The sequence below is a fragment of the Mastigoproctus giganteus genome, chromosome 3, assembly GCF_048544385.1.
Source record: "Mastigoproctus giganteus isolate SK-2022 chromosome 3, ASM4854438v1, whole genome shotgun sequence".
Taxonomy (NCBI): domain Eukaryota; kingdom Metazoa; phylum Arthropoda; class Arachnida; order Uropygi; family Thelyphonidae; genus Mastigoproctus; species Mastigoproctus giganteus.
This window is the reverse complement of record NC_143577.1, coordinates 216,014,584-216,039,691: the sequence shown is the minus strand read 5'-3', so window position 1 is coordinate 216,039,691 and position 25,108 is coordinate 216,014,584. Positions and strand designations below refer to the sequence as shown.

Genomic DNA, 25,108 nt, shown 5'->3' with positions numbered 1-25,108 from the left:
CTTTGAACTATCTCACACCATACAGATTCTATACTAGCATGTGAAATGTCTGAATCTGTCGTAACCAGCAGTTCGAATTCACTCATTTTATTGACGAAACTTCTGACATATAAACAATTAAGACGTAGTGTTCTTGTATAGTTAACTACCCTGACACACCCCTTAAAGTTATTTAAGCTTGCTTCCCTGGCATTAGCTGCCCACTCATTTGAAATGTTTCTACCCTCAGAATATCTTGCTAATATGTTCTATTCCGGTAACAAACAAGAACTTATATACATCCAAATTGAGATTTGTAGATAATATCAAAAAACAAAACTAAAATTGACTTTTATCTTTGTTTTTTTAACTTAATAGATAAAAGCAAAGCTAAAAAGACTAAAATAAGATATATCGCAAATTCATTTACAGCACAACTCCAGCTCAAAATTATTGACTGAGCAGAAGGCTCAGATAATGTTAAAATTGAACTCTCACTGTTATTATAAGTTTTTAGCAGTTTGTCCTGATCCAACATTTCTAGCAGCAAAATCACTATATTAGTCATCAGGACAGAAATTATAAACCATTTACACTTTCGACAGAACTATCTTTGGTAGTGTAATGTGATGCTTGGTGGCATCATATGAGACTGGCCACATGGCTTTGCTGCCTTATTATTTGGTCCACTTTAACACTTTCATTGAGTCTGACGCACTCAGTGGTGTCCCAAGTGCTGTGCTATAATGCATATGAATATTGTGGCATAGCATCCTATATGCCATATTGCATATAGGCGATCATTCTTATGCAGTCAGTATGCAAGTGTTAAGTACAGCAGGTCCCCATTATAACATGGTTTGCTTTACGCTGATTTGATATAACACTGTTCTTATATTATAACCCGTATCTGACTATAACGCTCTTTTACAGATTGCATTTTTGTCAATATTTAACGAAATTGTTTCATGTGATGGAGTTGATAGCTTGAAAATGAATAGCAAAACAGCATTAAAACGTTTCCCACGCTCAGTGAAATTTTCTTGCACGCTAATTTAATTGCAGTACAGTGACTTGTTATGTAGTTCTGAGATCAACATTTTAAAAAATGATCAAGTATATTGCTTGTAATATTAGTGTTATATGCATTTATCCGAAACCTAGTTGTCACTCAGTACAGTATTAGACATTGCGCATAATGGACAGTTTACTTGAACATTGTATCCTAATTAATGCAACCAACACAGTTACATTTTCGAAGAGTTAATAGTGGCCGATAAGAATGAAAAAGCAACGTCTGGGCGCAGTACGAAGACTATAAATGTAAGAAAAGGACTGAATTTGAAAATCAAATTAGATGTTTTGAAGCGAATCGATTCCGGTCAACGACAAGCGGATGTGTGCGCCATAATTTAGGATTTGCAAGTTTAACTGTAAGAACAATTATAAAAAAATAAAGAATTAATTTTAGCAGTGGGAAAGATAGCTGTTCCACTGCAAGCAACTAGGGCTAGGCCGGCTATTAGGATTGAAATGGAAAGACTTTAACTAATTTTATTGAAGATAAATCCAATGCAGAATTCAGTTAAGTTAAATATTATAAAAAAAAAAAAAAAAAAAAAAGAGAGAGAGAGAGAGAGAGAGAAAGAGAAAGAAAGAGATTAGCCAATATGATGATCTGAAGAAAACTCACCTTTAAAAAAAAAAAAAAAAAAAATGTGGAACCATTTAAAACTGGTAAAGGGCTGGTTGAATAGAATTAAAATCGAGGGAGAAGCTGCAAGTGCAGATCAAGGAGCCGAAACTTTCAAAAAATAACTTGTTAAAATTATTGAAGAGGGGTATTATGTATTATACTTGTCAACAAGTTTTTAACATAGATGAAGCAGGACTTTTGTGGAAACGAATGCTTAAAAGAAGTTTCATATTGAAAAATAAGAAAAAACATGCCAGGTTTCAAAGCAGCGAAGGATCGGTTGACTTTATTGTTGGGTGGTAACGCTGTGGGGATTTAAAATTAATACCCCTTTTAGTTTATTTGGAAGAAGGCCAAAGTTCAACCCAAAATCGACACATTTTTCATGATTAAATTCATGATTGTAATTGGAATTTTAAGTTGAATTTTGATATGTAAGTAGTTACCAAATAATTATATACGTATGTAATGCAGAATATTTTTTATGCACAAATATTTGAATATTAAATATTTTGACCGACATGTGTGCATCTTTTCACTACCGTTTATTATTGATTAGGATATATCCTATGGCACCGACCGCAACTTACAAATACATATGTTATCTTATAGGAATGAGGTACTCGCTTAGCACGGATGCACTCAGCGCTCTGTTTTTCTGGAACGAATTATCAGCGTTAAGCGGGGGTCACCTGTAAAGGCATGTGAATTGCACTGTTTGATTCTGAAGCACTGATCGAACTCTTGGCTATTAGCATCTATGATTAAATTTTTTTTCCTTTTTTTTTAATAGCTTGGTGCACATTTTTATTTCTTTCTTGCTCATGTTGAGTACGTAGAATGTACATAGAATAAACTTTGTATAAAATTTTGAGTTTTGTTCTGATTTATGGTGCAGCTTTTGACTATGAAATCCAGACTTTTACTTTTCAACTATTATTTACAAATTTTTGGAATGTTATTTATCAACATTCCAAAAATTACAGCACACTGAATGTGCTCCCTCAAATACAGGTGGCAGCAAACACGTTAACTTGTGACAGTTTTCTTATGCTGTTTATTTCTTTTATTTTCATATGTTATTAGTTGTTGAACAGATCCAGGTTTTTCAAATTTGTGAATTCTTTTAATGGTTCCAGAGTTTCAAGATCTTTAATTTTATTTCCACTGAGGTTCAAATACAGCGGACTCTCGATTTACCAGGATTAACTAGGAAGCAGATTAAATGAGACACTTAATAAGCGGCGTTATAAGTTGATATTTGAGAGATTAGTGTACCTATTATCTTGCAACCCACACTATCTTCACATCCGCCGCTCAAAAAAAAGAAGAAATCTTTAGTTTGTTTTAGTGTGTCACGTTGATTGTTGTGTTCCGTCGCATCGCAAAAGGACAAATTTTGTTTCGTTACGTCATGAATGTTGGAATTTTTTTTTTATAGTAACTTTTTTTTTTGTTTAGAAATCGCGAAAATGATGGGCAAACGCAAGAGTTGTGCTTTCAATTAAACAAAAACTTGAAATTATTCAAAAGTTTGAAAATGGTGCACCTGTTAAATTTCTAATGAGCCACTGTAATGTTGGTGACCAAACCATACACGACATTGTAAAAATATAAAGGGAAGCTATGATTTAAAATCAACAATGTAAAAAATAAATGCGTGTCCAATACGCACTACTCGCATATTGGACATGTGAGTAGTGCATGGTAAGTTTTTTTTATCTATCTGCATACTTTTTACGTAGGTTGCTGAACATTTGTTGATATGGTAAGTTCCCGACTTATGTAGCTTCGGACTTATGTTATGTTACCATATTTCCCCATGTATAAGACGCACCTTAATTTTGGGGCCCAAAATTTGAAAAAAAATGTATTACATAAAGTTATTGAACTCAAGTTTTATTCATCATAAAATTCATACAAATCCTCATCACTGTCAAAACTCCCATCCATTAGTTTGTCCTCATCTGTATCTGATGACGAATCACTGTCTTCATATATTGTCTCATCCTCAGTTCCATCTATGGCATTTGAAATGCCACACTTCTTAAATGACTTGACAACAATCTCAATCTTGATATTATCCCAGGATCTTTTCACCCAGGTACAAACTTCTCCTATAGTTGGCTTCACTCTTCCTGCTGATGTAAAATTGTCCCCAGAAGACTTCATCCATTGGTTCCATTCGTCTCTCATGGTAGCTTTGAAGGGTTTGTTAATGCTGACATCAAGTGGTTAGAGCTGGGATGTCAAGCCTCCAGGTATGACAGCAAGTTTTGTTTACTGCTCTGCAGCAATCTTCTTTTTGTTTTTTGTTATGTGTGCCCTAGCACACATAACAAAAAACAAAAAGATCAAGCACCAATAGGGCAGGTTTGCATAAGAGCCCACCTGGTCTCCTGCTCCAAACTTTCTCAAACCAGATCTTCATCCCATCCAACCCTTTTCATGAACGTGGACAATCACTCCTCGAGGAATGTCTTCGTTTGGCATTGTTTTGCGTTTGAAAATCAGCATAGGAGGCAGCTTGGTTCTGTTGGCACAACAAGCTAGAACAACTGTATAATGGCTCTTTTCATGTCCACTTGTCTTCACAGTTACAGTTTTCACTCCCTTCTTATCAACAGTTCTGTTACTTGGGACATCAAATTGAAGGGGGACTTCGTCCATATTTGCAATCTGTCCCAACTCAAACTGATGTGTCTTCCAACATTGAATGACAAAACAATGAAATTCAAGGACCTTCTGCTCATAGCTTTCAGGCATCTTTTGGGAAAGTCTGGTGCGTGTACGCATGCTTAGTCCATTCCGTTTCATGAACCTGAAGCACCAATTGTGTCCTCCTTTGAAATCAGTAACTTCTTTTTCTTGCCTCATGCTGAACCATCTTTGTGGATACAGGAATTCCAATTGCCCTTTGCTCTTCAATCCATATCTTCAATTCCCTCTCTAAATCAGGCCATTTTGCTGACTTGTCTCTCATGGCCTTCTTCTGCTGTGGTGTTTTCAGTAGAGTTTCTTCTTCCCGTAGCCAGTCTCAGATTGTTTTCTTAGTTGGAGGAGGACCACACTTACGTTCAGCAGCACGATTTCCATTCACTTTTGCAAACTGGATCACTTTTAACTTGAATTCAGCACTGTACGAAAATCTTTTCTGAGCCATTTCTGGGCAGAACGTGGCAAAACGTAAACCTAATATACTGGTAACAAGTGCGAAACAATGAGCGCAAAGACAACAAGCGCGAAAAAGCGGGAAATGCAAGTAAAAAAATCTACAACCACTGTATAAGACGCACCTAGTTTTTAGACCCCAAAAAAAGGGTGCATCTTATACATGGGGAAATATGGTATTTATATTTTTTTTATATGACTGAAGATTTCAGTGAAGGGGACAAACATTTCAGAATTCCAGCTATCACTATTATCGCAAATGCAATAAGATCGAGTTTACTATCAGTTTATAATGAATTGCACTAACAGAAAAGCCCAATAACCTGGATAGTGCAAATTGTTTTTATTGTTTTATGCTCGTGATCTCCAGAAATGTGCTTTAGTAAAATGTGAGCTCACGTGGGGTTATAATAGTGAGTTTTTGCCATAACCCTGTGAAGTTCTTTTCAGAAAATTTAATTTTGTTGGTTATCATGATGCCGACTAAGAGAATAAGTAACAGCGGTACTAGTAAATCTATCAAGAAAAGGAAAGTGAACAATTTGGATCAGAAAATTAAAATAATGATGTATGAAAATGGCCAAACATTAATAAGTATCGCGCAGAATTCAGATTTGTCAGTGTCAACAGTGAACACAATAAAGGACAAAGACCGAATACGATAAGGTTTGAAGGGATCAGCACCAATGAAGTCAATTATAATAACCAAGGCTACAAAATACATATCAGTATTTACTGTACAATAACATGCTTTTTTTCTTCCTTTTGTTTTCTTTTCTTATGTGCCACTCTGTCTACTTCACCACTGTCCCTAGATAGTTTTTAATTGAACTAATTAAAAATATATAACTATTTTTCTTCATTCTTCTGAGGATGTTATGTGGTTTTTCTAATTTTGGCATATCAAGGATATAGTAGCATTATTTTATTAGCCATTCCTGAGTTATATAAACTCGACTTACATAAGAAGCCCTGGAACGTATCTCTTACATATGTTGGGGACTTACTGTATTTTTGGATTAACTGGAAAATTGATTATCCGGGAATTTTTTTTTTTTACCCTCTATCCCGGAAAATCGAGAGTCTACTGCAGTGGTTTTAAACCGGGGTGCTGCGGCGCCCTAAGCACCTTAGGGTGCTGCAGCAACATTCCAGGGGTGCCACGTAATTTGGGTTTAAGTTACTTAACCTTATTTATTTTTTTAAATTTATATGTTTACTTAGTACTTCTATATAAAGAATAAAATTATTATATACTATATATATATATATATATATATATATATATATATATAATTTGTATTAATTACGCAATGTAATTTTTCTAACTATATTATTGTAATAACTATCATATAACATATATACAGTGGTACCTTGGATTATGAGTAACTTGGTATACGAGTGTTTTGCAAGACGAGCAAAAATTTTTAATAAATTTTAACTTGATAAACGAGCGAGGTCTTGCAATACGAGTACAGTCAGTCCTCGTATAACACGTGTTTACACTACACGAATTCGATCATACACGATTTATAAATACGGGAACGATATCTTATATAACACGAACCGAATTCGCCTATGCACGATTCCCTTTGTGTTTACAAGAAATGGCAGTCGAACGCAGAATCACCGCAACCCGATAGCAATGAAGAGAAGATTTTGAAAATGTATTTATGGTTTTTTATATCCGTGAAGGGGAAACACATTTCACCATAATAACGTGAAAACCAACAATTCCAGCTAGTATAATCGCAAATGCAATTAGATCGAGTTTACTACCAGTTTATAACAGATTCCACTAGCAGGAACGCAACTGGAAATTGTTTTTATTGTTTTATGGTAGGAACCCCTAGAAATGTGCTTTAGTAAAATGTGAGGTGTTAATTAATAGTGTATCTCTGCCTTTACGGTGTTTATTCAGTTGCTACACGCGCGCAGCTTTGTTTATGTGTATCAAGCGTGCCTCCTCATTTTGTAATAGTGCGAGCGATGAATCTGATTTCTGAAATCCTCAAAAGGAGGCAAAAGCAAGTGTCATTGGAAAGATTCCTTGTTAAAGTCGCACAAAAAGAAAAAGTCAACAGATTGCAGTGATTCCGTTAGAGACAGTGAAAGTCGTCCTACCCAATAATTAATAAATTTGATTGCTTTATGTATATTAAATTTAAATATCAAAAATATAAAAAGGTATGTATTTTGTATTAATCATTTTTACAGTATATGAATATTTTTGAGTTTTGGAACAAATCATCTGGGTTTCCATTATTTCATATGGTGAAATTTGCTTTGATATACGAGTGCTTTGGATTACGAGCATGTTTCCGGAACGAATTATGCTCGCAAACCAAGGTACCACTGTATTTTTTAATATTAGATATATATGAGTACACACACACACACACACACACACACACACACACACACACACACACACACACACACACACACACACACACACACACACACACACAGGGAGAGAATCGGATCTAACAGGCAGAAAATTGAGTAGGGGGTGCTGCAAAATAAAATAAATTACTTAGGGGTGCCGTTATTAAAAAAAGGTTGAAAACCACTGGTCTACTGTATGTTAATTTTGGACTCCCATGTAAAAGATTAAGACCACCCGAAATTCTGTTATCACTTAACTCCGGAACCATTACTTTAACTCTGGAACCATTAAAGGAAATTCACAAACTTGAAAAACCTCGATCTGTTCAAGTGTGAAGTGATCTGTGAAGTAACAACTGTTGATAACTATAGAGAAAAGGTTTTCATTCTTATATCAAACTTGAAATAGATGGTTATGATCGAGAAGACTCAGAAGCAGATGAAAAGGATGATAACAGAGTTAAATTCGAATAACTGTAGAAGTGAAGCATTAGTTGTTATTGTAGTCAAATTTTAGTAATTTTATTATTTCTATATTAATTTAATTTTTAATCTTTACTGTATTTTTGTATGTGTTACATATAGGCGGAGGCGCCTATATGGGAAGGAGCAGCAGTGCGTAGCCAGATGGGAAGGAGCAGCAGTGCGTAGCACAAGCTTCTTGATTAGACCGGGGTTCGAGCCCTTCACCACCAAATACGGAGGATGCGGAAAGGTCAGGGAATGACCACTGCATATCCCAGAGCAATATGGCCTTAGTCGCTAATGCTCCTAAAAACCAAATAACAAACAACAACAAACAAACATGTGTTACATATATGTTTCATTTTGTTTTGTATGTGATCAGATCAAGAAATAATTTCAGATTCCTTTATGTAAGTTCTCCAATATGGATCCTTCACAAAATAAAATAAATAAATAAATAAAAAAAAAGACTTCTAATATTGATAAATTCCATTCACGATTACTATCACTTTCTCCCCTTCAGTGTGGTCTTGTCTGGTTTGGTTTCCTTTTCTGGTTAAAGAAAAGTATGTAAAATTTGGAGATTCAAACGTCCTAGCTTTTATTAAGTTTCCACATTTTATGTGTTATCTTTCTTAGTTTACTTTTGTTTTGTTTCGATACTCTCATTGTCACATTTTGTTTCTTTGTGTAGGTGCTATATCTGTTCATGTTCTAATGTTTATAATTAATATTCTGATGTCATGCGAAATAACTCTGTTAATGTCATATTGAGGTGTGCTCTGTCTTTCCATGATTCTTAAAATGGGACAGAACTTAGAGGTAAACTCCTTTAGATGTTTCCAGCACAGAGTGCATTCTGGAACTATGGACTTAAAAATGCTGCATATGAATGTAAGGAATGCAAGAGTAATTTTCGCAGATTGTTCCTTAAATAGCTGATTAACAAAAGGTGGCCATTCAGATATTAGGTATTTAATGTAATATAGCAGATTGGTCACGTGGCAAATGAAAGAATTAATGTTATTTAATATTAGCGGCAACTGATGCAAGAAAGCAAGCTTATATGGCAAAGAAAAATAATTCCCACATTTTCATCCCCTCTAATAGTGTGGCTAGTTCTTTAAATTTATTCAAATTATACACTTCGACACCAGATGGAAATTTGTTCTAACAATCAACTGCCCACTGGGTGAAAGCAAATTACCACACATCTCTTCTGCAAACATCCTTCCTCAATTTATTAATAAACATTGAAAACAACAATAGATACAGCACAGCACTCTTGGGGAAGGAGGGAGGGAACTGCACTAATAACATAAAATTGTCAAAATTAATTTTTAATCCAGGCTCTTTGTTTACTGTGTCATGGTATTCAATTAGATTGATCAGACAAGGTTGTCCCATAACAAATCCTTAACTGTGACTTTTGTATATCTGCATTCTTCTCTAAATGGTCCTGCATTACTTCTTTAACCAGTGACTCCTTTATTTTCTCTGGAATGGAAGTCAAGCTTACAGGTTTGTTATTACTCACTTTACCTTTTGGTCCCTCTTTGTAAATTGGGGAAGCATTCACGCATTACCAGTCCATTGGGAGCTCCTGTGAATCTGAAGATACTCTCATTATGGCTGAAGGATTGCTGACCTCATTTGTTGTCTCTCTTCATATAATTGGAAGGATCTCATCTACTCCAGGCACTCTATCTACATTTAGCTTCAACAGTAACTTCTCTGCTTTCCTCTCCATTATCACAAAATCATTTAGCTCCCTGTAATTTGATATACTTCTGCCATCTCCATCCCTAAAAAATTTTCTCATGCATGAATGTAGATGCAAAATATCCATTCAGTTCGTCAGCAACCTGAGCAGTTCATCAACAGTTATATCATGATAACGAAATATTGTTTCTACTGATTTCAAACGATTTATTAAAATAAAAAACAATACAAAATTTGAATTAAAATTATAAATAAATATATACAAGAATTTAAAATCGCTGACTGCGTACAATAAAATAAAACAGGATTATATACAATTGAAATATAAAATAAGAACCAAATAAAAATGCTAAGACATACATGCACTATACAGGTAGTTCTCGACTTTACGAGTTAATTTGTTCCTGGTGTGCGCTCATAAAGCGGGAATTTAATTCCCATAGACATAAGGTTAAAAATAGGGGTTACGTTCTCAACAATGAAATTAGTTAGCTGATTAGTTTATGTTTAAACAATGATTGATTTATCGAAAGAAATGAAAACGTAGCCTGTAAAATCAAGCTAATTATAATAATAGAGAAATTATTTATGACTTACAAATGTTAAAGAATGTTTAATTCTTCATCATCACCGACTAAATGCACACTCGTTGATCACTCATTATCGGCTCAGCACTCGTTGGTTTGTTGCACAAGGAGCCGTCTTCTTCAGAAATGCTTCAAGAGGCATTTGTTTCCAAGATAATCTTCTCTTTTAATTATAAATTTCAAGATTGCATGCATAAGCATTTTTTAACGGCACACACAAATTGCAACTAACATGATTCACGTGGAGTAACAAGTTTATGAAACTTAAAAAAAAAAAGGAATGAAGAGAAGATTCTGTAAATTTATTTGGTTTTATATGATTTAAGATTTCAGTAATGAGGAAACACATTTCACCATAATAACATAAAAAACCACACAATTCCAACTATTGGTTTCTCAAATGCAATAACATCGAGTTTACTACCTGTTTATACTTGCTTGTAGTAACAGAAAAGCCCAATAAACCGGAAAGTGCAAATTGTTTTATGGTCATGACCTCCAGAAATGTGCTTTAGAAAAATATCACAAAAGCGTTTAAAAATTGATTCTTGTAACAGAACATATGATAACAATGAAAGTGTAGTGCATTTTAATGATTTGAATTGGTAACTAATACAATTTACAAACCACGCTCACGACCTTTTATATGGCCTTAAAGTCATGCTTGTGACCTTAAAAATGACATTTTAGAGAGATAAATAGCTTAGTTATACGGCGAAAATTTCAACTTCCGAGATCTTGAAATGAATTACCAAAAAGCAATGTGTTATTGGGTTCACATTACGATATTTTAACGATATGATGGTGTCTCTGCAACTGATTAATATTGTAAAGTGGAGTACGCTGTATTGTATAGCTATGCACATGTTTTGGAATGCAGTATTTATGAATGTTTAACATTCATTTTTTGCAATTAATGTTCATATTTTCGATTTTATTGATACTTGATGCTTGGGAGAAAAAAACTTGTAAACCCGGGAACTCGTAAAGCGAGAACTGCCTTTATATAAGATAAGAAAAGAAGCTTTCAAGGTGGCGGGTCTCATCTTCAGCTTGATAAGATTAACAACATTAAACCAATATATATTACAAAGGAAAAACCCACACAGTGTGAACAATCATTGCCTGTTGAATGATCCTACCTCAGACTTAGCTGTTCATTCTAAAATCCAATCAGACAATGAATCTTATGTATCCTCAACAACCACCAAACCTTTTACGTTGGATGAACTGCAGGCTGTCTCGCATAAAGTTAATGTTCAGAAGTGCCCAGGACTAGATCTTGTAGAAAACATTTTTATTATCAGAGTGGTGCCTCCGTAGCCAGGTGGGCAGGAGCAGCAGTGCGTAGCACACGCTTCTAGATTAGACTGGGGTTCGAGCCCGTGACCACCAAATACGGACGATGCGGAAAGGTCAGGGAATGACCACCACATATCCCCGGAGCAATATGGCCTTAGTTGCTAATGCTCCTAAAAAAAAAAAAAAAAAAAAAAAAACAACAACATATCAGAGTCGTGAAGTTAAAATCTTATGTTCTTCTACACTTATTCAACAGATGCCTTCAGGAAGACTCTTTTCTGGAAATTTGGAAGGTCGCTCTAGTTAAGTTGATCAAAAAGCTGGATAAGCCTTCTGGAGCGTCTCGATTGTACAGGCCAATTGTTCTGCTGGCTAATTTGGGTAAGTTGCTAGAGCGACTAATGGCCATTAGATTGAATAACCTGCTAGGAGAGCATTCTGGAGTCTGCGATCAGCTAGGTGTTCGAACCACCTTTACTTTTTAATCCATAATTACTTTGCCAATAGAACCATAATAGTCAAGGCTAAACATAGCCAAGTATTGAGATCAGTATTTAGAGGGTGCTCACAAGGCTCTATATTGGGTCCTATATTGGGTTCTTTTGGAACATGGTGCTGCAGCAGTGGCTCTCCCGATCTTTCGATAACATCAGAATAATAGTATATGCAGACGATCTCACCACCTTGGTAAATGGTAACTTCTAGGGCCGATCTTGAAACTACTGCAAATTTTGTTCTCTGGGATCTCTACGATTGGACTGTGACCAATAAGCTTCAAATCAGCTTGTCAAGAACAAAGATGATGATTCTTGGATCAAAGTTGGATATCTCTCGTCCTCTGTTGGTCAAGATCAACAACATTCGTCTCCCCATAGTTAAAGAGGACAAGATTCTAGGAGTGGTAATTGATTCCAGTCTCAATTTTATTCCTCACTTGACAAACTTATCATCTGAAATACATAATTTCCTGGTGCAATTGTTAGGGTGTCCTGTGTTGAATGGGGTCTCTCTAGAAAAACTTTCTATTACAATGCAGTTTTACTCTCTCTGGTCACGTATGCTGCCGGTGCATGGTTTCACAGGGCATGGCTCAAACACTTCAAAGCAAAACTCGCTTCCTTGCAGAGAACCACCTTGCAATGTATAATTAAGGCATTCAGGACAGTCTTGACGCAAGCTCTGCAAGTACTAGCCGGATCATTACCTTTAGACTTGCAAGTTACTTACAGAGGATTTTTATACAGACTGAAAAACCAGATTGAGACTGAATTTCTCGGAATGACCGTCAACTTTCAATATGATGCTAAAAGAGAAAGAAGGAGACTGTAGAACGAGTTAGTTAATATCTGGCAGTCTTGATGGGATACAGCTCCCATTGGTGCAACAATGAGAAAATTTATACCACACGTTTCATTTCTCCTTGATAAACATGTTCGATTGTGATTCTGCATGGACATATTCATGTCCTACCTGTTGGGACATGGATCGATGAACCAGAGTCTTTTTAGGTTCAATTTATCACAAACAGAATAGGTCTGAGCAATGTATCATTGTTCCCTGTATGACGATCTCAGACTTCCTCTTCATGCACTTACTAATTTTCAACCAGGACAGGAGTCATCTCTGCTTCAAAACTCGGAGTCATATCTGATTCTTTAGGCTTTTGCTCAAGGCATATTTCTTCGAGGGCGTTCAGTGTCTACAGATCTCAACAGGATGTAGCACAATGGTCCTACTGATGCATAGCTGGTTAGATCTCCTTTAATAATTGGTATATAAACTCAAATCCTCAAGAAGTGAAATTTTTCCTTGGCCTGCAGACAAAATTAAGTGCTTTTCTTTCTCTCTCTTTTTTTTTTTTTTTTTTTTTTTTTTTTTTTTTTTTTAGCAGCATCACTACTTTCTTTTTTTTTTATTTTTTTAGGAGCACCACTACTACTTTCTTTTATTTTTATTTATTTACTTATTTATTTATTATTATTTTTTAATTTTATTTGTATTTTTTTTAGCAGCACCACTACCTTCTTTCTTTTCATTTTTTTTATTATTATTATTTTTTTTTTTTTTTGTATTATTTTTATTATACATGTTTTATTTTATTTTCTTCTACTTTATTTATTATTTCATTTTTTTTTTTCTTTTTTTTCATATCCAGCACCATGAGTGGTCCTTCCCCCCCCCTCTGGAATGGGCCGCCAGAGGATCCTGGCCTACCTTCTGGCAACACTGGGTGGGTCAGAGTCTCTTTTGAGACAGTACGTGCTTTACATGGACTGGCCCACCTTTCCGTGGTGTGGACGAGTACCCAGAATCATCTCTCCAGGTGACTGATGCTTCTGAGTAGCCAAGTGGCCAGAACAGAACAACATACCACACGCACAATACACGCAAACCTACATCATTCACATTTCTGGCCCTTCATAGTGTGGTACTATTCTTCACAGAGATATGAGGCGGAGTCGAACTGACGTTCTAGGAGCTGCCCTTTACACATACACGTCCACATGCTTGTGTATTGAGTGCAATGGGAGAAAAGGAAAGGAAAAAGATGGGGAGTAAGAGAAATAGATGTTAACCATCAGACTATATTGTTGTTGTAATGCTTAGTAGCTCTATTGTTAACTTGCCATGTCCCATTGTGGTGTAAAACAGTGACCTCCATAATAGGGTGAATGTGGGTCCTAGCATTACGATTAATGTGAGACCCACTGTTGCTATATGGAATGCCTCTAACCATGGAAGATGGCAAGTATCATGAGCATAAACAAGAATTTCAATGTTGGGTCAGGGGGTCATTGTCGATGTGCTGCTCACGCCAATAGCGCTTGCTCAGCAACAGCTGAGACATCAAAATCAGCGGTTGTATAGCCCCCTCATGCTCAGAAATTCAATCAACTAACCTCCATTTAGATTCCCCAATATTAATAGCTCCCACAATCCGGACAGGTAATACAACAAATCACCCTTGCACGATGTAACATGGGAACAACCGATTTCACGCTGGGTAATATTGATTGTAACTTCCTGCCAGGGAGCTGTAGTTAGTGGTGTCATCTATTGGTATCACTGAATTTATTTTTTAAACTGTGTAAGAACACTATAGTGACTTTTGCGAAAGCAAAAGCCCTTTCCTTTGCCCATGACATTAGTTACATCTTAAATAAATTCCACATCAGTACACCGTGATCATTGTCACCTATTGGCTACAAGTTCCAGTCATCTATAGAGTTAAAATCCTCCATTATAAGATATTCTGATTTATTGGCACACTCTCTTTGTGTGTATAGTTGTATGTTATGCTCATCACTGTCATTAGGCCCATAACACACTCCTACTCATTTTTGTTTTTCCAGTGCTTATGTGACAACCCAAGTGACTCAGCTTTGCACTGGCCACTTCCTTTGACTGGGGACTCTGCCTTAGATTCTTTGTGCTTCTTGACTAATAGCATAACTTTCTCCCTCGTAACCTTGACACAACCCATGTATTTTTTTGTTCCATGAGGATCCCCATCAAGCCTTACAGTCCTTTACACATTTCTTTTCAGGCTTTTCATGTTCCAATAGAAGCAGTGCAAGAGTCACTTACACCTCTCTCTCTGAGGCTTCTATTAATTTGTGTATCCTCTCAAGCTAGCAGTTTGTCGACTTGCCTAACATGGCCAGCAAATGTCCTTGTACCCCTTCTATTTAAGTCTGTCCCATCCCTGTAAAAATGGTCTCCTCTTAACAAGCACAGATCATGCTGAGAAAATTTTACCCCTTGAGCCCTGCTCAGTCTCTCTGGGCCAAATTAATTGACAAGGCTCTCATCATGCACTCCCTTCTATCGTGTTTGTGCAGAATTGCAAACACTTTCAGCTTTAATCCTAACTCAACTTTTTCTCAATATGGCCTGTACTGCCCTCAGACCTATTCTTATGTTTTCAAAAATATGGCTATTGGCTTTGTCTTGTGGCATCTGTGATCACTAGATCTTAAACCATGTGGCTTTTTCTTTTGGGAAAGTTGAAAAAGTATATTAAAATAATTGTCATTTGGAAAAGAGATGAGGGAAAGTATCTGGCAGGTGGCATTGAGAATCAAGCATTTTTCATATCGTTGAAGGATGGTGCCAGACATGCTTCTGGGCTCTGAATGTGTGATTCTTAATATCACCTATAAAATGAATTTATAAAGTACTCATGAAGCAAACAGTCCATAACCATATAAGAGGTCTGTGTATCTATTTAGAGGTTGCCATGTAGCACATCATTTCAGTCATTGCTTTCAATAAAATAAATATCTTATATAGTAATGAAGTGTTCCTTTAGACTGGGATATGGCAAGAGTAGTGATGGAAATAAAAATTAGTCAAATAAGGAAAATTCAGTAGTAGGCTATCTACTATAACTACACTATGTTACTATATGCATTCAGCAGTACTTTTGTATTATTAAATGACTGTGTTGCATATTATACAGGATTCATTTTATATATATGCATTCTTACTAGTGACTGATGCCTCTGCTCATTAAACAACACATCAACCAATGTGCAGTTTCTGTAATGTGTGCTTGGCATCTGCCAGAAAATGTGCAGTCATGGCACTTCAATACCCATAATAAAACAAACAACCTGTTTATATATGTAACCTGTGCTATTGCATAATTTGTACTCCATGACATTTGATAACCAATTTTTTTTTTTTTTTAATTAAAAAAATACTTTTTGATTGATTTTTGGTAGTAATTTCACTCTAATATAGTGCAGTCAGGTCAAAATAAGAAGAAATTAATACTTAAAAGTATTTAGGTTTAAAGTTGACATTTTTACAATTTTTTTAAAAATTTCCACAAAAAATTCACACCACTGAACTAGTTGTAGCAGAAACCTTGAAGATTACCATAAGCCCACACATTCAACAAATTCACAAATGAAAGAGCTAATGTATAGTTGTTACAATATTTCTTGTGGGCTTTTTTTATTGCAAAAATTTAATTTTTTTTTAGTATTTATACAACTGACTTGAATTTTCAGTTAATGCTTTTTAATTAATTAATCTGTGAAAACATCTCTGTCTTTCTCAAGATTGTTCCGTTAGGAAGAAAGACTACTTTTTCTGGTGCTGAATTGTATAAACAACTAAATGAAGAAGCTGAGGCTGTCCGTAAGGAAAAGAAACGGAACACCTATTCTGGAATTCATAAGTAAATATTTCATAATAATTGTATTTTAGGCTGTTTTACCTTAAAAAATTAAAATATTGATTTATCATTGCTATAATCACGTTGCTTATTTTATATTACTTATAGCCTCATTGACATGATACTGAAATTTAAAAGACTCTCTGTGGTTGAGAATTACAGCTTGGATTTGACTCCAACAAACAAACTAATCTCTTAGAAAACTAACTGATCCTTCTGAGAATTTATACTTTTGCACTTCTTTCACCTTTAAATATTCCATAACTTCCTTTCCAGGATGATTGCTATACTAGAGTACCTTGCAGTACTAGAGGAAATACTTCAACATTTGGATTGACTGAGAACCTGAAAATATTCATTATACGGACACTGACATTAAATACTTAGACAAATGATGAAATTACTCCTGAAATCTATAGCAAATTGATTTATATCCTGTGTTCCGTTAATCAACTGCAAAGAATAGCAGATCCAAGTTTGACTACATTTGTCTACTGTTACATAGTCAAATGGGGAACCTGTTAATGTTGCCTGGTAGATTCTTTGTCTGACTTCATCCTTAATCTAAGCAGAAAAGGCATCATTGATGCAAGACCAGCTACACTTCCTGTGCAATGGTGGTTTGAAGTTTGCTGCCACCTGGCAACATCTTCCCATACTTGCTTTCACTGTGGATACTGATGCAGGTAACCATAAGCTATCCATAGAGAGAGAGAGAGAGAGAGAGCTAGGGGCATCTCATTTATAGTAAACCATGCACTCCAAGCCTTTTCTCAAACTTGAGAAAGGATGTTCTGTTTTTAGTGCTACATGAATTAAAACAGGAAAATTTCCTTGTTTCTTGCTGACAAAGACTACTTAAGTCAGTAAATAGAACAGATTACTTGGCTAATCTGGTTTGTCTTCTTTGCTTCTCAATTATTAGATCTACAAAAAAGTTAGGAGTTAAGTTAGGTCTACAAAAAAGTTAAAAGTTACAACTCTTTTATGAAGAACACAGAGGAGAAAGTCAGTGATTTGGTTTGAGACTGGTCTACAGAAGGCAAAATCATGGAAAGCACTAATCACAGACTATATGCAACAGGCAGCCAACTCTCTAAGTTTTATGGATAGATGCAGAAAGTATTCTTTGTGCATCTATCAACAAAGAAAGTATTTTGCTTTGTCCAGTTACTTCTTTTGTTGGCAGTCTTATGTATGAATTCCTCAAATATGTAGAAAAGATAATAAGTTGATGTACAGACTGTATAAATCACATCACTGTTAACAGTGTTGATATCTATACGGGTCATCCAGAACCAGACTAAGGATGTCTGTGAGGTCTTGCTATCTTTGGTTTTGTCTAATTGCTAATGTCCAGTACACATCACAGTAGATTATACAGAGGAAAGGTTAGGAAGTAGGATGAACTTTTCAATTCAGACATCTTCAGTGCCTTAGGATTTTTCTCAACAATATAGTTAGTTATGGCTAAAATTGTCAAACTGATTTCAAGTGCACACATGGGTTACCCTAATCAGCAGACCATTGTGAATTTTGTTATGGAACGTAGCAAATGTATAATTTTGACAGATCTGTGCTTCCATCAGAAGTTAGAAATGTTACATGGATGGATCCAATCAGCACATCATAATATTTAAATATGGAAAGAGCTATTTGATCTAGTTGAAATAAGGAAAATCGCTAGGACTGTTTTGTCCACTTGTGTGTTCTTGTGACCAGCAGATTTTAAACAAAAGTAAATATTTAGGGAAAAGCCTCAAGCAATGACAGTTTTATGATATTACAAGATTTTAATTAAACTTTAACTTGACATTACAATAAAACAAAACCAGGCATTTTGGAGATTTCTGTTGCCTTCTTCTGTGGATAAAACATCAATTTTGAAATATTAAATATCTAAGTGAAATGGTAGGATGGAAAACTGTGAAACCATGAACAGTTTGGGAATACATTCCACTTCTAAGAAGACAAAGTTTGTTGGAGCTGTTCAACAAATGAATCACGTGAACTTGAGATGTTTAATTGGTAGCAGGGAACTTCCAATAGATGTCTTCCTTTGGCAGCCATCTGATAATAAGATAACCATCTGGGTGGGAGGGAGGCAGGCAGTGACATCAGAACTGATTTTTGTTATGATGGTCTGGAGATTGGCATGTTGCCTGTGCTGACTAGGCTACTTACATGTGCTACTGCATGTACTTTAGTTAACCTTAAATCCTTCCCCCCCCTGAATTATAGGTTCCCCCAGGTGCCTGGGATGCTCCTGAAGGGGAAATATGAAACAAATATTCTGCCCCCCATCCCAAGTTCCAGGGGTAGGGCTCTTCTAGCAGAAGACCAATATGGGAGGATTCAGTCATGATGTAAGAAACAGCATCATGACCGAACCCCTCCTCCAGTGGCAGTGGGACCAGTATTATTTTGATTGTCCTGGTTGTCTCCAGTGTTGTGTCTGTTGCTTTGCACTTGTTGAATACGGTATTGACATATGTGTGCATTAAATGTCTCCTTTGTCTAAATATTTTTCTTCTTTATCAGTAGCATGTCCAGTTGAATTATTAGTTGTTGCTCCTATACCATGTATAGGGAGCAGGAGTAGAATGTGAGACCAAGTCTCAGGTTCTCTGCATTGGCAGGTTTGTGTGTCACTGATGCCTAGGTCCCCTAATTTTGCTTTGAAGGAGTTATGGCCTTTCAACAGAAATGTGATATAGTACAGGTTGGAACTACTTCCTGATTTTGGGGGTTTACATAGGTTACATTGAATAAATTTTTTGTTATGGCACTTAATGTTCCAGGATTTTTCAAATATTTATTACCCTTTCTTTTTTCTTTTTAATATTAGTGGCTAGGTTCAGTTCAAAGCAAAAATCTGAGCAGGTTTCTTAACTTATGGAGAAGGAAACCAAGCCCACAAAATGTGACCATAAGGTTCAAAGGAGTTTATCAGCAAGCACTTTGTGGGGACAGCACAACAGGCATGTGCAATGAGAAGCAGCATCCATTCCTTTGTATGGAGCCCAGCTTGTCCTTATTCATTGCTTGAGTGTTCTGTAGTACCAGATACCATATGTGACAATGAGGATACAAACACAATTGTAAAGAAGCAGTAGTGCTTTATCCTTTATGTCTGAGTATTGCACCTGTTAATTTTTTATCTGCTAAATGAGCTAGGTTTGGGGGGGTGAAGAGTAGAGTACGATCCAAAATAACTTCTAGTGCTTTAGAACTAAGCTTCAAGTATTTAGTGGCCTTGATACTTTATCATTGGACCAAGGTGATTTCAGATTACCTTTCATTAACATAATTTTGGTTTTGTTTGGTGGGGAGGAGCATTAGTTTATGTGCCATACACCATATGGTGAATTCTTTTAAAACTTCATTTAAGGTGTTTTGTATTTCTCTTCTGGAATTTTCAATAATGTGGTCATCTGCATATGCAACCATGTTGCTATTAGCATTGTCATATATGTTTATATTAAGCCATTCATTGGGTACTAGATTCCAAAGGGGTGGACTTGAAACAGAGCCCTGAGGACAGCCTTGCATAGTTCTTTCAATTCTGTGGTACTTATTTTTTATAATTATTTGGCATTCAGTGTTTTTTATAAATTTTTTAGTAGAAAATACATGGGGGGTAATTAACCCATTTGGGCTATCTTGAGCAGGGCTCCCACTCACAAATTTTAAAAAAACTTAGATTGCAACTTAAATAAACCCAAAAAAAACCTAGTTTTCATCATATAGTATAGCAACACAAATAAGATAAAACTTACCATGCAAAAATATCTTTTATTTAATTGTAATCAGAATTTTCATCCCATTCAGTTCCCTCCACATTTATTTTTTGAAGTTCTTTCATTTTTTTCAAACGTTCTTCGTATATTTTATGACAAGTTCCTTGTATGACTTCTTTTACCAATTCTGATTTAGGTTTCCATGTATAGCAATTTTCGATTTTTCACAGTTTCTGGTTTAAGGGAATTTGTGGCTTTTGTTTTTATATGGTTTACTTGGGAGAAGATTCTTTCTACTCTTGTCGAAGAGTGAGGTAAAATAGCTAGACTGGTCATAAAGTCAGATAAAATCTCATATTTAGAATTATTAAAGCCATCTTTTACATTACGTAACAGATACCATAACTCAGGGATGGTTTTGTAAGAGAAATCTAAATCTTGATTTAAATGAAATGATCTCCATTCATCATCTAGAAGATCTAGTTTGTCTTCAGAAACAAGGTGAGGGAACTGCATTGCTAAATGGAAAATTGAGGATGGCAAATTGGCACAATAATGTATCACTGGTGGGTCAAGAATATTGAGACTGGCGATAATTCCATCATCATTTAGAGGAAATCTTTTTCTGATTTCCATACAAAGTTCAACAAGAAATTTTAAACAATCATTTTTAAACCTGCTTTCACTGTCACCAAGTGGCGTTGAATTTAATAAGGCCATACAACAGCCTCCCAAATATATTTTATTCAGAGGCTTATGATTTATTGCATTGCTTGGATCAATTTCAACCAGCTTGCACGAAGTAATGACTTCTTCTTTTATGAAAAAACTAAGAATATTTTTATACTCAATTGAAACCATTGAATGAAGTAAGTGCAATCTGAAATGCTCAGATCGAAATTCAATATTCAGGCAGTTTATTTTCTCCAGTACATATCCTAAAAACAACAACAAATGCTTAGTTCCTTTGGTGATCATAGTATTGTAAATATTTCCTGCACTATCGATTTTGTCAATTTTTGATTGAGACTGAAAATAAAGAAGAACTAACGCATCCCATTGCTCAATAATAATTTTTATTACATTTCCACGGGATAACCAACGTGTTTGTGCTAATTTGGGGATTTTATGCTTAGCAGTATCTACAACATCTTGAATCATTTTGAACTCGTTTAATCTTTTACTACTACAGGAAAAATAACAAGAGATATCTTTTATAAATATTTCTAAATATGATGGCAGTACCTTGACTGAATGACTAGCACATAATGCAAAAGAATGGCAAACACATGCCATTATAAATACTGATGTACATGCTTTTTTAGCAATGACTGGAACCCACTCTTAGTACCCATCATAGTGGCCCAATTATCACTTCCAGAGCCAACGAGATTACTTATTTGAATGTTTTTTTTTCTATGAAAAGATCTTTTACAGCTTGATAAAGCCCTTCTGAAGTACCATTTTCGATACAAACAGTGTCAAGTAACACATCTACAACATCAAGTTTTTGAATATCAAAATATCTAACAAACAACAGCTAGAACTTGCGATAAAGATAAATCTGTACTTTCATCTATTATCATTGAAAACTTGTTGTTTCTGCATATGTTAGAAATGTATATATTTTCATGATAGGCTATGCCATCTTGTATAAGATAAGACTTTAGTCGCCTTCATCTGAACTTGTTTTGCAATATTGCTATCATGAAATGCTTTCTTACGTGCTTCTATAAGGTGATCACATTGCGCAAATGGAATATTATGCTCAGAAATGAGTGCAGCAATTGTTAACTCTGCCTTTGCTACTTCTTCATTCTCTGTAGGTTTACGTTTTGTGAAGAACGTGTCTAACGTTGAACTTGTCTTAGCAATATCTGCACTTTTTTTTTTTTTTAACTGTATTTTTATGCACTAGTAGCATTGATTTATTGGCATTCTTTAATTTAATTTCACAACAAATACAGTAAGATGCACCTCTATATCACTGTATGTAGTACACACATAAATGTAAAAATCACGCCAAATAATGCAATAATACCACAAATGATCACGGAAGACTGTGCAGTAAAGACCGCCTTCCGCCTGCTCAATAGGCTGTGCATACATGTTAGTAACACGAACATATATGCTTACATGAACATGTAAGCGTAATTTCATAGTGTAGAACCCTGCGAAAACTTTGAAATCCTTTTACATTTGTAGTATTTTGTACAAGCACTTGAGATATTACAAATTATGATCAGTATTGTTAGAATATAAAATTAAGAAAATTCTAAACTGTTATTAAATGTATTAAATTTTATTGTATTTACAAGAAATAAAAATAAATTTTGACTTAAAATTAAAAATGGGATGGGGAAAATTAAAAATGGGAAAAATTACCGAAAAAACCCAGATAATGAGATATTTTTGTGAAAAAAGCCTATCAACCCAGATGACAATCAAAAAACCCAGATCTGGGTGGAAAAACCCAGGAGTGGGAGCCCTGATCTTGAGTTATCTCGTGTATGCCAAAAAGTATGCAAATTATACAGATTTTTTAAAATAAATTAGCGCTTGAGCTAAAATAAAGGAACAGAAAAGCACTCTTCACTACTCATTATATAAATAAATTTAAAAAATCAAGTGGAACGCACAAGCAGTATCCTCCCACCACAAGTGATAATTGTGAACTAACTACATTCTGACACACAGCCACCGCAAGTGGATAGTCGAGGTAAGCGCCGCTTACAGGTGGAGTTCAAGAGGGTGCCGAAATATTTTTTGATATTGTTTTCTAATTGGTTAACACTTATCAGTATTCAGCATTTAGGATGGCAAATTTTATTTTGCTTACTGGCGGCACATAGGAACGCGCACTACTGTTCTGACATTGCTGTACAATAAGTAAACATAAGTAAAATGAAAGCCAGCTGTCTGCTGCCAGCTGTAAGAAAATCCCAAGAAAATACGTTTCAATCGTAAATTTGGAGGTATTGTTTGCTTCGGGTATTATTGTATCCCGAGATATTTCATGTAGTTCCAAATAACTTTTAAAACTAAAAACGAGATATCTCGGGATAATCCATGAAGGGGGTAATGAGAATCTTAGTATGTTGTTTATGTTGGGGGATTGGCAAACAGTGCTCAGTGTGAGAAAAATGGCCCTGTGGTCAAGGTTATCCAGTTCTCATACACATTCCAGCTTCCTATGTACTATTTTAAAGATGGGCAAATGATGGCAAAATTAATATTTGACCTACCATGCACAGAGTTATAATTCTTAGTGTTGTTAGGCTAGTTCAGTTTTATGAATCTTTTTGCAGTTATGAAGTCTTCCGGTTTTTGACTGTTTTGATCTGTCTTTTCATTATATCAGTAGAATTTGCATGCATAGCTATTATTATATTAGTTGAAACCCAATATGGTTTATTGCCAATCCAGGTAATTAAGATGGTAATTACGTGTATCTTTTCACATGCCTGATTAATAATATAGGAAAGTAATGAAAAGGGTACCAAACCAGCATGTGGCATTGATGTATGTGGCCTTTGGGTTACACAAAGAATTAATTTTAGTTCCATCTAAATTGTGGTTATTAGCAACAATATCATTCCTCCCATGAACCAATGGGAGGAACCAATAATGAACCAATCTATACTCCCCACCATGACTTATGGAAGTGAAACTTGGGCACTCACCAAAAGAATGGAAGAGAAGCTGAGAACTACCCAGTGAAGAATGGAACGAATTATATTGGGAATCAGACTGTTAGATTAGTAGAGAAACACATGGATTAGGCAGCAAACTCAAGTAAAGGACATTCTTATCAAAACTAAAGAACTAAAATGGTCCTGGGAAGGACACAGCTCGAAGACATGATGACAGATGGGGCGCCTCCGTAGCCAGGTGGGCAGGAACAGCAGTGCATAGCACATGCTTCTTGATTAGACCAGGGTTCGAGCCCCCGTGCCCGCCAAATACGGAGGATGCGTATTTGGTGGTCACAGGTCAGGTTTGGCGAATACAGGTCAGGGAATGACCACCGCATATCCCCGGAGCAATATCACCTTAGTTGCTAATGCTCCTAAAAGCCAAATTACAAATACAAATGACAGATGGACTAAGAAAATAACAGAATGGTACCCAAGTGGATTGAAAATGGCTGATGATGATGATGACATTCCTCCCATTGTGGCTTACAGTTTTTATTATTCTGTAGGAGAGGTGGTGGGTAGCCTGTAACCTTATCTTTGAAACAGTAAGGCTCCTGTAGAGCTATCAGATCATCTTTTTTTACACTGGATTTTTGTAGTCACCTGCTATAGGACACACTGATACTCTGGATAGCTACTATTTCTGATAGAGTGGCTATCATTTTTCTTTTTAAATCTGCAGCTAGCACATTGGTGATTGTCCCTTGTTTTTGCAGGCCTGGTATTTGTGACTACTCTGCATGCAGTGACCACAAGCTGTTTACTTTTTTGGAGGAGTTTGATGCAGTGTGACCGTATCCCAAAATCATAACATTTTGTGACAAGCACAAAATTCCTACATTCCTTTGTTGGTTGGGAGGCCCAACCAACAAAGATCCTACTCCTAGTAGTTTGTATCCTCCTTATTCTGGGAGAAACTTCCAGAATCCAGTTTTTGCTATATTTGTTTTTGTTCAGTATGTTTACTCTTGTATCACCTTATTTGCCTCCTCAGGTATGGCACTGTGCTTTTCTAAATTTTTATAATAATCCTTTATAAATTCTTTATCTGTACTGTACACTGTTATTGGTTGTGCAGATTTTTCTGGTGTTTCCACAGAGACTTTGATATTCTCTATCTTTGTGTCTATGATAATCTCTTTATTATGTTTTTAATCTTTACATTTTTGAGGTTT

The 25,108-nt window shown here is 35.6% G+C and overlaps 1 protein-coding gene across 1 annotated transcript in view; it reads left to right on the top strand.

The window, feature by feature from the left end:
* The window catches only part of LOC150088704 (leucine-rich repeat-containing protein 47-like), a 101,249-nt gene that overhangs the window by 41,933 nt on the left and 34,208 nt on the right, over window positions 1-25,108 (top strand). Inside the window, exon 4 of the mRNA XM_090370868.1 lies at window positions 16,380-16,498. Within this exon, the coding sequence (XP_090226994.1) occupies window positions 16,380-16,498 (119 nt within the window). The remainder of the gene's footprint in view (window positions 1-16,379; window positions 16,499-25,108) is intronic.